General features: G+C 35.7%; 1 protein-coding gene across 1 annotated transcript; it reads right to left on the bottom strand.

Moving 5' to 3' along the window:
• Nucleotides 1-666: 666 nt before the first annotated feature.
• Nucleotides 667-4408, bottom strand: LOC134274188 (serine-rich adhesin for platelets-like). Its single transcript, XM_062756443.1, has 4 exons — nucleotides 2920-4408; nucleotides 1801-2570; nucleotides 1043-1264; nucleotides 667-867 (listed from the first exon to the last, which is right to left on the bottom strand). Exons 1-4 carry the CDS (start codon nucleotides 4406-4408, stop codon nucleotides 667-669), a joined length of 2682 nt encoding a protein of 893 aa, XP_062612427.1.
• Nucleotides 4409-12351: the final 7943 nt, after the last annotated feature.

The following is a 12351-nucleotide window of genomic DNA, read 5'->3' as shown; positions in this document are numbered from 1 at the left end:
TGAACCGAGTAAAAAAATATATCTGAGGATAGGTGACAAACAGAACTCTGAAAACAGAGGTCGGATCAGGTACATGTACTTCGGATTTGTACTTTACATGTTTATTGCTGTACTGTATAAATAAAGGAAGTAAACAATATCAAAGTTATCAAGTTTAGTAGTTTACTGTAAATTTAAGTTGTTAGTTTGGTAACAAGTTTTTTTTTCGTAAAATAACCAATATACAAATGGATTGACTTCTGGTTTTATAAATGAATTCTGTTTCATAAAAATAAAAAAGGTCTTATAACGGAACACAATAATACGCACAATGTGATTTAAATGTATGAATAAAATACGAAGAATTCATGAAAGATACAGCTGTATAGTAACTCAAATAAAAAGAAATCATGTAGGTATCAAAAACTCTTTACACCAAAGAATAGCTATACAGAAATGAAAATATAGCAAGCATCCAATGACAACGTTTCGTACGGCAAAGAGGTTGGTCTTAAGTCGTTTCATCATTGTCAACAACAGTTTAGTGTTGCTGATGTTATTAATTTCTTGACCAATGAGAATCTATGTCGTCATTTGAGAGACGATTATTAGGTAGTGTCGAGAACGACAGAGAATTCTACTAAATTCTCTCTCTATAGATTAAGTGTATACTATAGTAAGTATAAACTAACCTTCTTTCAAATCCTCACAGGCAGGATTTATATTCATTGGCTCAACAGAGGCAAACTTTGGTGACTGAAGAGGGCGCTCTTCGTTTATTTCCGGGACAAGTTGGTACATTTTTAACTTTCTGCAGTAGATAGAAGCAGCTTCCGGTTCTAAGGCAATGATCATCTGCTCCGGACATTGGGAGGAAACCAAACCACCCTACAAGAATCATTTAGGATTTTTTTAATTGGTCCAGTTCATTGATATATTTTAAGCATCAGAAATGTGCATATGTTTTTTTTAAAGAAGACATCAACAAGTGTGTCATATCGATCTCATGAAGCTGCATCTCTATCAGTCATAAATTTTTGACATAAGTGGAGAGTTGACTGACCTCGTAAGCAGCCTGCCTAATGAACTGTTTAGCCGAAGCTCTCCATATTGCGGGTACACTGATAACCCATCGTACGTCTTCATTCAGAATCTTCATTCCTGATTGGTCACTCAGTTCTTGTAGGGCGTGGTCCCTGAAGAACTTCAGAGCCAAGGAAAACACAGTCATCGCCGGAAAAAGTCTTCCATTGGAAGCTTTAAGTAATGTATCCTTGCTTAATTCCTAAAAATATAGAATGGAAATATTTTATTGATAAAGAAAAAATAGAATGACTGGATAAAAAAGTTTCGTTTTTGTAAAACATCCCTCTCGAATTCTGTTATATAGAGACACCGCCTCTCCATGTGGAGGTCTGGAAATTTAGACCTACACTCGGTACCCAGGACCATTGAGCAGAAAGTGATATTTTATATGCAACACAGGACCTCGGTTTACACGGTCTCCACGTCCCGCAGTAGGATTCGACTCTGCGATATTATGACCTACTACTTTCTCCAAGACTCTAGAGCAGCAGCTCTTACAGCTGCATGCGCTACGCAGGCCTGTTTTCCAAATACTGAACCCTTTGAGGACCTTCTTTTTATAGGGAATGAATTTCAAAGCACTTTTTTCTACTTTATATTGATGTTTGAAATAGGACATTTGAACTTGCAAGTTCATTGGTATATGGGCAGGGCCATTTTGTGGAAAAATTTAACGTATCTCTATATCTAACTGGCAACATTTATCATTCAATAGGGAAAAGTCTAACTTCTAACCGGCGTGTTATGGAGGATCATCTTAAACTTTTCAAAATACATCCAAGTTTTTGCCTCTTCTTTGCCAAGGTCATGGTAGTTATCCCTGGCGCTGTAGCCAAAGGAGTGGAACTGACCCTCGGGAGTCAGGAGAATGCTGGTGGGGGTCTTCTCATTGATAACACCTGGGTCCCCTCCCTCCCACTTCCTCATTAGATGGACATGGGAGGGGTCTCTGGTAAAACTGTAGGCATACCCACTGTACGTGGTGCCAAAGTCGATAGCCACAACCACATGATGACCGCGGTGTTTTACTGTATCTTGTTCTGCAGTATCTTCGGAAACACCCAATATGGCGTTATCTAAAGTTTCCAGCACCTGATGAATTTCTGCATTAACGCTAGGTGAATTTTTCTGCTCTGACCCAGCCCGTGTATATCTAAACTGTGGTTCACTTGCAGAATTTAGCTTTAGAGTGACTTCGGCTAAACAAGCCTTTAAGTTATCGGATATTGTATTGTCATCTTCTTTCTTGGCAATTTGATTCTCAAGTACAGCACTGTGTTCTTCGTTTGAAGACGAAGAAGAACCAGACGAATTTCTCTTGACAAAATCATTTTGTAAGCCATTTCCAATACTTTGGTTTGGGGTATCTTCCGTTAAACCTGTCATCTCTGATATTACTTTGTCAGTTACATTTTCTTTCTCAGCATTCTGAACCTTGTGTTTGTGGTTTAATGAGGCAGAAGAAGCCGATGAATTGCTAGTAGTATCATCATCAGAACGATAGTCTAGAATTTGAAAGAAAGAATTATTAAGACAGTATTCTTCATTGGCATATGTTTCAGCTACTTATAATATTTTATTTTTCCAAAATCAGATCTTTAAATAAGATGAAATCACGTTCTTTTATCGTTTTCGTTGTATGCAACACCATGAATTCCTGATCATGATGAATAAAACACCACAACAATTTTTCTATATCGACGAAAATTCGACACCACGAAAATAAAGGATTTTACAACCAAAGTGTGTGTTGTTAAGTTAACTATATTTATAAAATATTAATACCTAATACATGTATACTAAATAGACATCACTACATTAATCGATTTTTAAACATTAGTAGTTCAGTCATACCTTGGTTTCCACACTGATCGAGAGACGGCTGAGCTGACTTTGTGGGTAGGATGAGGGTATTATTGCTGGCGTAGATAGGACCATAGTAAGCTACTGATGTCCTTAGATACCCGGGGGTTTTACCAGTGCTCGCAAAACTCTCAGAGGCCATTTGTTTTACTTCAGAGGGCACAAAATCGTTTCCTGCATAGCTGCCAAGACTTATTGTTTCTATGACGTCTGGAGGAGAACTTTGTGGGAGTGGAGGAGGGGCGTCCCCCAGGGATACAGTCCTGTCCAGTTTGATGTTTCCTTTCAAAGCTTGGTTGTTGTCGGATATATCACCATTCTCGCTATCAGTGTTGTCCAAAGAAGCCAAATGAGCACATACTGTTAAAGAATGAGGTGAGATGACTGAGACACATGGCTTCTCTGACGGGTAGAACTCAGTGTCCAAAATATAACTGCCTTCTTTGCACGAAGACTCGGAATCTGAAGGTGTCGTCTCTGGTTTGTTCACAGTTCCAGGAAATAGGAAGCTACGCTGAAAATGGTCTGTGGAGTCGAATACCTTATGTGCAGTTTTTGGAGAGTCTGATTCCCCTGAATCTGTTGAAAGGGATGTGTTAAGCTTAGTTCTTCTCAAAGAACTAGAATCATTTTTTACATTGGTCTGGATACCTTCTTCCGAATCAAAAATTCTATTGGTATCTTTTTCCGAGAAGGACAATCTACCAACTGATTTTCTTTCAACAGATTTGTCCATAAATTCTTGATTTACAGGTTCTGGAAATATTTCCTTAAAAGAAGGCCTTTTGTGTAGCACTTTTTGGATTTTGGATGATTCATCGCCTTCACTGTTAGTCGTATTATCAAGTACATGTTCAATGTCCTGTGTTTTGTACTTCTGTTTTGGCGAAGACGATCGTGACCTAGAGGAATGGCTTTGCGATGTGGATGTAGATGACGATGATGATGATTTTCGGAATTTCTCAGATTTAAAGGAAGATCTCTTACTTCCAACGCTTGCAACACTTGGAGACTTTTTGGAGGCACGACAGTTTGTAGCCTGAGAGGATGAAATGTCTCCTAAAGATATTATATCTCTCTCTGGAACAAAACCGAAAGCAGAATCCCCCGAGACTGTAATCTCTCTTAAATTCCCAGATCGAGCTGAAAAGTCGTCCAAATTTGCATTTGCATCCACATCGTATCCTAAATCCAAAGAAAAACTATGGGGTAAATTCAATGAATTTCTCAACCGCGCTTTCTTCAGGTTGCTTAAACTCTGTCCTCTGGTTATTTGATTCCTGTTAAAATCTTCTCTGAAGGAACTAGAGGCTAAGATATGACTAAGTGGTCGCTGTCTTGCCTCGAATCTCTGTTGCCTTAGTTGGTTTTCTGTGGGAGAGGGATTGTCCAGTTTTCGATAAATCCCGTTGGTTTCATCTCTATACATTCGACGACTAGCATCAGACACACTGTATTTTAGTTTTCTATGTGTTGTCATGATCCTTTGTGTCAATTTCTTACGTTTCCTTATGTCATACAAATCAGAATCGTTGGTGAAATCGAACTTTTAATGTTAAAATCCCATCTAATAAATTCATGCTCACGAAGCCTCCAATCACACACACCCAGTGGCTGAGTATAAACAATGAGTAAAAAATTCCTAATTTGATAAACTCAATTAACCAAAAAGAAAATCTAAGCTCTGCATAAATTATTCCCGTATAAATGAATTTAACAGGGGTAGCGGTTGAGGTTAAACAAAGTACAGAATTTATATTGGATAGTTCTGATTTTATACCACGATCGCATGGAAACTGACAGAGTTTTAAGAAGCCAATAATTAGATTAGGTTTATGACCCTGTTTTTCTTTCACTTAATAAATCTCCAGAGAGTGTACAAGATAGTAATAATTCAACCTCTTGAGATACATAGGTCGACAGTAAAACAAACAGTCTCTACCTTATTTCTAATTATCACCGCATCATTTACCGTGGCTCGTATTCTTAATGCGCGGCGACTGGTGACCATAAAAACCTTATCAGCAGATTTTTAAACTTTAAACAAATTTGGAAAGTAGGAATTCATGATGGATATTTTGTTTTATGGTTGTATGTCAAAGAACATTTCCTCTCTATTTATCAAATATTTATAGTTTGTTTTTATGTTCCGGCAATTGACCCCTGATTATGACCAGGGCTTTAAATAGCTTCATGCGTTGGAATTCCAGAAAGGGTCAAACATGCATGCGAATGTTAATTATTTATTTAAATTGTAGTTTCACTACCAGACAATTCTGTGTTCATTCAGTTTAAGTTGATTTGTAATATACCAAGTTCTACACTGATGGTCCAGAAAAGCAGCTTATAGTTATGGCAAATGTTAAAGTTTCTCAAATGCAAGTCTATTACAAGCTATATAAATTCAGATAATATGAGTTCCCTGTGGGCGGCGGATAGGGTAAAAAAAAAAGGCGTTAATGCAAAATTAACAACTCTAAGTTTAAAAACATACTGAAAAACAAAATCAACAGAGTCTTTGCAAAACCAACAGACTCCGATGCAAAACCAACGATCACCGATGCAAAACCAAAAGTCATTCGCTGAAATGACGATAGATGGCATGCAAAAAAACATGCAGACATTACCTGTTTCTACGTCATCATTACATGTGTACAATTCAAAATAAAGCAAGGTCAGGTCAAGGTCATTGTTTTTTTTTTTCTCCTTTGACATTGAGGATATAGTACATAAAAATGTACCCAATCGGGTGACATTTTCACGAACAAATTAAATACATAACAGAAAAAGATAGATGGTAGTCATGGTAATAAACTTACTGTGGATGACGGACATATAGAATAGCAGCATTTCAAACGGTCCGGTGTAAAGACGAATAATGACCTCCATCGAATAATGAACGGGGGTCATTTTTCAACGACAAAAAATGACCCCCCACCCGTAGAAAAATATCATTTTTTGTAGAAAAAGGGTCCTAGGGGTCATTATTTTATATGTTAGTCCTATAAAAAATTGACCCCCATTGAAAAATGACCCCCTGGAAAAAGATACAAAATTTATAACAGGTGAAAGGGAAAAGATGCTGTACATGTATATTATAATTGTTTTTCCTTCGAGTAATTCATGCATTTGTTCGAATAGATTTGATCTTTGTTCTTCTTAGCACGTAGGGGTAATAAAGTTCCTCATTTCTCTCTGCCGAAATATTGTCAAATCAGTTTTAAGCAATTAACAATCAATCAATTAATCATCATTTCTCTGATAAAGGAGCAAACTTAGAAAATCAAAGATGGTACATGTAAATGGGTCAAACGCACGCTGGAGAGAGAGAGAGAGAGAGAGAGAGAGAGAGAGAGAGATGCATACCTGTTCCATAATTTTAAGTGTATGAATAAACTTTATTAAGAGATAAAGTTTTTAATATTTTTTCACAATATACACTGTTTGATATCTTTTTTTACAGCGAAACTAAGTTTTACATTTTCTATAACCAGAAAAATACAAAAGTCGTATGAAATAAATAAAAGAGTCGCGTAGTCTTTCAATGCTAAAATTGTGTTTAAAAAGAGATTCTTTAATTGTCAAGTAAATAAAATTTCTTTTCAATATTCCTCCTTATAATATTTGCTTAAAGATTGATATTCCACTTGTTTTTAGAAATCAAACCATGCAACAATCAGGTTCAAACACTAGTACTCTTTAATAGGAAAAATTAATTTTTCCTTCATTTCAACTTTTAGCTTGTTTAAGTTTGGCAAATCCTATGTGACAATGAAAGAAGAGGAAATTTTTATACCCCCCCCCTTCCCAAAAAAGAACATTAAGTTAAATCAAAACAAAAAAAAACAAGATGTGTTTGTGAAACACTATGCGCCCGGCAGCAACAAAGTACGGAGAAGGCTATTTTTAGCATTAAGGTCACAGTCAAGGTCACAACGTCATTGACCTTGTTGTCATTTGAAAGAGCTTCATTAGTGAAGTATGCATACCAAATATGAAGTCTCTATCTTTTATGGTTCAAAAGTTATGGTGAAGGTTAAAGTTCGGGACAAACAAACAAACAGACAGACAGACAGACGGACAGACAGGGCAAAAACCATATACGCCCTGGATCTATCGATCCGGGCGAATAATAGATAAATGAAAAGCAAAATTATAAATAAAACTCTATACCTTTCAATAATACTGAAAGAGGCTCTAGATAAAATATTGAAATGAAGTTAATCCTTCAAACAAGTACTATCATATCATAAGTTACTTTGCCATGTTTAAAGCATACTTTAAATGTTGGTGGGGGTATACTTGAAAGTATTGTGGCAAAGTAACAGTTGAAAATTGGTAGAATAGTAGAATATTTTAAGCTTATTTTTAGTCCCACCTTATAGAAAAATACAGGTATAGGATAGTTTTTTTTTTGTTGTTGTTGCTTTTGTTAATAACCGACTTCCTCCTAATAAGTAAGGGGGTGGGGAGAGTATAACACCTAAAATATGCTCTGTAAAGCTATGGGCTAGTGTAAAATACACATTCTAATGCAAAAACTATACATGTAGACCTAACTTTTTGATTTAGCACATAGTATTACATTTCTTAATTCTTGTTTTACTCCACTCTTTTACTCGGTTCTGAGGATATTTTCAGAGAATTTGATATGAAAATCGGAACAAACATTTTCATTTTTTATTAACGTCTTCTTTATACTGTATCATAATATGAAAGTTAATTGATGACCATTTCTTTTTATGTCCCCGTAATCGAAGATTCGTGGGTATATAGTTTTATCGTGTCCGTCTGTATGTCTAGCTGTCTATCTGGCGGTCTGTTTGTCCGCAAAAACTTTAACCTTATAAACCATAACTTTTCATTTATTGGAGCTATGACTTTCATATTTAATATGTGTATTCTTTGTGACAAGACCTTACTTTGGGTACTACCAAATTTGACCTTTTGACCCTTACCTTGGAGTTTGTCCCATTTTACACAAAAATGCCAAATTTTTACTTTGGCCATAACTTTTAAACGGTAGATACTAGCACTTTCATACTTCACATATGTATTTTTTTTTTTTGGCATGACCTTTCACTGGATACTGAAAACTTTTACATTTTGACCTTGATCTTGGAGATTTCCTTACGTATGAAAAAAAACTTTAACCTTGGCCATAACTGAGTTTGACCTACCTTTCAAAAACTTATCCTTAGCCATTACTTTTGAACAAGTGGTTCTAAGGCTTTCCTGTTTTGCAATTGTATTTCTTGTGAGAAGACCCTACTTTGGGTACCAATATATTTAAATTGCATTTAAGAAAAGTTTAATCTTTGCTATGTTGCCATACACACGGTGTAGTACCTAAACGGTTGCTATCAGAAAAAAATGCGCGTTCATTACTGCTATCTGAAAACTGAGCGGTTGCTAGTGGAAAAAAATGGACGAAATTGTAAGTATTTTTCTTCGCTGGCTCAACAAAATGGACAATAGTTCAATTATTAAAGTTTAGCCGCTTGGTAATTCGCCCTTACGGAACATTATATACATTTTGAAACTAACATGTATATTTAGAATTTTAATGAATTAAAGAATTGCTGATATATAAGACAAAAACTGTCGAAAGCGTTGGACAAATTTACATGCACGTAAGAAATATACTAAAATTGCGTCAGAAGTTTTAGATATTCGATAAAAATGAATCGACAGTTCGTTGTGTATTTGTAAATATTATTGTTTATTTTATATCATTGTCCACTTTGGTGGGTTTTTTAAAAGCTAGAGCGTTTTTGTTAGTAGAATCTTGTGTTACGGCTACTATTAGACAACGACACCGGTTACTATTGGAATAGGTTTAAGTTTTCAAATTTCATGAAATCACATCAATTTACATATGTTATGCAATTATAGTTAAGAAAACTATATAAGTGATTGACTTGTCGTGTATGTTACTTTAGATCATATAATGACAAATTAATCGTACATTTATATGAATGATGCATGCAAATAGTTGGAGTTTGTATGTACATGTACCCTGTACACATAGGCTTTAGAACGGAAGGGGGGGGGCTAAGCCTTCCCACTTTTTTGCAAAGATTCATGTCGACATAATATAGGCTCTGAAAACTTGGGCAAATCTTTTTTTTATTGGTGTAGCCCTCCCCCCCCCTACTTTCAATTTGCTTCCGACGCCTATGGCACATGCACACACACACAACTGTTTTGTCTTAGCCATTAAATCATGTGACAATTCAATTTATTATATTCCAGCTATGTTATTATGCCAGATTGATTAAATTTACGATTTGGAATTTTAAAATATCGTTTTTAATTATCGATTCACAAACCACGAGAGAATATTTATCTCAAATTACGCAACCCACCTCTACAAATCCAAACATAAGCCTACAAATTAGCAATCTCTATATCTGATTTTACAAAAAATTAATTACTGTACATGTACATAGGGTAAAGCACGTCGAAGGTAAAAGGTGGGAGGGGTAGGTCTGCTCCTCTTTTCCCCCTTTGAATAGATTTTTCTGTGATTTTTTTTTAAAATTATCTTCCAGAGTCAAACAATTATAAATTTAATGAAAATATATTAAGTCAATTTACAAGAAATTTGACAGTATAAAGAAGTGGAAAACATCAATATAAAAACCACGCTTTCTCAGGCACGTAGCATCGTTTTTGAAAGGGGGGCAACCTGAGAAATTTTTAATACTTACCCAAAAAAAAATTAGCAAAAAAAAAAAGAAAAAAAAAAAGGAAAAAAAGGAAAAATCCTATTTCGGGGGGGGGGGGGGGGGGGCAACTTTTTTCAAGGCCAGCTTCCATTCAATTCCAATTTTTCCCCAACTTTCCTTGCTATAAATGTACTGTGGTAAAAAGTGGGGGGGGGGGGCAACCATCTTTTCAATGGACATTTTCTATAGTGAAATAATGTTGGCGAAAAAAGTGGGGGGGCCAGGCCCCCCTGCCCCCCGGTTGCTACGTGCCTGTTTCTTTCGTGGCGGGGAGGGGGGAGGGGCTTGTTTCTTTCTTATCTATATGATTTAAAGAACTCTTTAAATCCCTAATGGGACGACGGGGGGGGGGGGGGGGGTCGATGTTTTGAATATTACATGTTAGTCGTACAACGAACCAATTCATAACCGTACTTCGAAAAAAAATAAATGGAATTAGAAATACATGTATTTGACAAGGCTTACGTACTTTAACTTTTCTGTACATTATACATGTTTAAGTGTTCATGTAGGCTACACAAATCCCCAAAGACTCTAAGGAAATCTTAAAGGTTTTAAAAAAATGATTTTAATTGCTTGCAAAAATATATTATACATGTATGCTATTTCAAATTGATTTACGGGTCCTTGCCTAAAGCTTTCTTTTTGATTTGTGTAGCAATGTTTTTCGAAGATCAGCTCTACTTTGCAAAAATACGATACATTTGAGTTACAGATGCGCCCTCTCCACATTTTGTTCCAAGCATAACAGGTACCTTTACTTTCTGAAATGTTAATTGAAAGGCCTGTTGACTTTCTTCCAAGCATAACTTTTACTATATTGAAAATTTTCATTGAAGCCCCCCCCCCCCCCCGTCCATTTTTTATTGCAGTATAGTCAAAGAAGGTTAGGCGGTGGCGCGTGAGAAAAAAGGTACTTGAAGAAGTTTGACAGTTTTCCTTTTTTTTTCCATGTCAGCTTTTTAAAAAATAAATTTGAATTTTTCTGCCCCCCCCCCCGCCTTTTCAAAATCGAAGTTACACCCCTGAGTTAAGTTGGTAAAAGTCAACCGCATATATAGACATCTTATTTCACATGCAATTTGGGTCATTTAAAAAGTATATTTTACACATTTGCTGCCATATTTTTTGTTTCATATCTATGTTAATAAGGAAAATTTTCAAATAGCAGCCGATGCGATGTTTTCAGTTATTAACCGGTGCAATATATGCCAAGACTCTGATAGCAACCGTAACTTTAAAAAATCGTGTTTTGTCAAAAAATCTCTTTTAAAATACACTTGTAAATATTTAAAAATTATTTCTAAGAATTATTATAGATTGACGCATCTTCAAATACCAAAAGACCCACAATCTGAATAATGGATGATTTAAAAAAATCATGAAAACTGGGTATTTATTGACTTAAGATTTGGTATAGGCTTCGGAAATTTTACTAATTCTAAATTATTAGAGGGCTATTCTGCAAATTACACATGACAACATCTATAGAAATACCTTACTTGTTCCGTGCACCCGGACTTTTCAGAGACTATCTTGATTAGGGGTCATGATTTCACCGTTTTACAACTTGTTCTAAGAGTTTTCAACATATTTATTTCTGCTAGCAGCCGTACAATTTTCGAATAGCAACATTGAACGCGGTTTTATTCCGATAGCAGTCGTTTAGGTACTACACCGTGATACAGGGGCATAGCTGTTTCAAAAACACATCCTTTCATATATAAGAGCAGTTGCGGATAAGAGATGGATACCCCAAAGCGTAACAGACGGACGGACGAACATCCCGATCACTATATACCCTCCCGCTTTTCAAGTGCAGTATATAATAATATTTAATACTGCTGATTTTCTATCAGTACGATGATTTCCACCATTGAAAAACAATGTTTACCTAACCCTTTAGGCTCGATAAATCTTTTACTCCTTTAGATTTTGAATCATCGCATTGACCTTAAAATATAGCTATAAGTGTATAATGTTATGAGATCAACATATCACCAATTTATTCCCAATTAGCTCAGGTGAGCATTTTGGCCAATATGCTTCTTTATCTTTTTTTTTGCCCCCTAAAAATTTCAGCTTTAATACACAGGGAGTCATTTTTCTACGGGGGTCATTTTTCTTCACGTGGGTTCATGTAAATCCCAACATAAAAATATTCACTGAAATTTCAGTTTTAAATATGGCTCCTGTAACGAAATTGTTTACCTCCTCAAATAAAAGAGTTCTTATAGTCTGTTTTACCCTAATTGATGTTCAATAGCCACAGAAGACATTGGTTTAGATTCACCAAGGGTAAAAACAGACTATAAGAACTCTTTTATATGAGGAGGTAAACAATTTCGTTACATGAGCCATATTTAAAACTGAAATTTCAGTGAATATTTTTATGTTGGGATTTACATGCCTAAAAGGTAAGCAATGTAGAAATAAAAGTGATAGAGGGTCAAATAAACAACCAAATGACTTAATTGAAGTGAACAGCTGTATGGCTTAGGTGAATTATTCTTGCTATAGTCGGCAAAAGTTGGGACTTGATCTCCAGACATGAAATATATATATCTGTCTAGAGATTATGCGGGCGTCAGTCCAAATATCTAGCCCAGCAGAATCTCAACAGAGATTAGTATTAATGTCACTCCCCATTCCAGATCCGGTTCCACAGCCCTAGGAATTCGGCAACTGCGTG

The sequence above is a fragment of the Saccostrea cucullata genome, unplaced genomic scaffold, assembly GCF_032062105.1.
Source record: "Saccostrea cucullata isolate Sc308-1 unplaced genomic scaffold, CSIRO_AGI_Scuc_v1 ctg7780, whole genome shotgun sequence".
Lineage (NCBI taxonomy): Eukaryota > Metazoa > Mollusca > Bivalvia > Ostreida > Ostreidae > Saccostrea > Saccostrea cuccullata.
The sequence above is the reverse complement of the archived record's forward strand: the minus strand, read 5'-3'. Positions and strand labels throughout refer to the sequence as shown.

Coding starts and splice junctions, on each gene's coding strand:
- LOC134274188 (XM_062756443.1), bottom strand. CDS start 4,408: ATGACAACACATAGAAAACTAAAATACAGTGTGTCTGATGCTAGTCGT. Junction 2,571..2,919: donor CGATCAGTGTGGAAACCAAG/GTATGACTGAAC, acceptor TTCAAATTCTAG/ACTATCGTTCTGATGATGAT. Junction 1,265..1,800: donor TGATCCTCCATAACACGCCG/GTTAGAAGTTAG, acceptor CTATATTTTTAG/GAATTAAGCAAGGATACATT.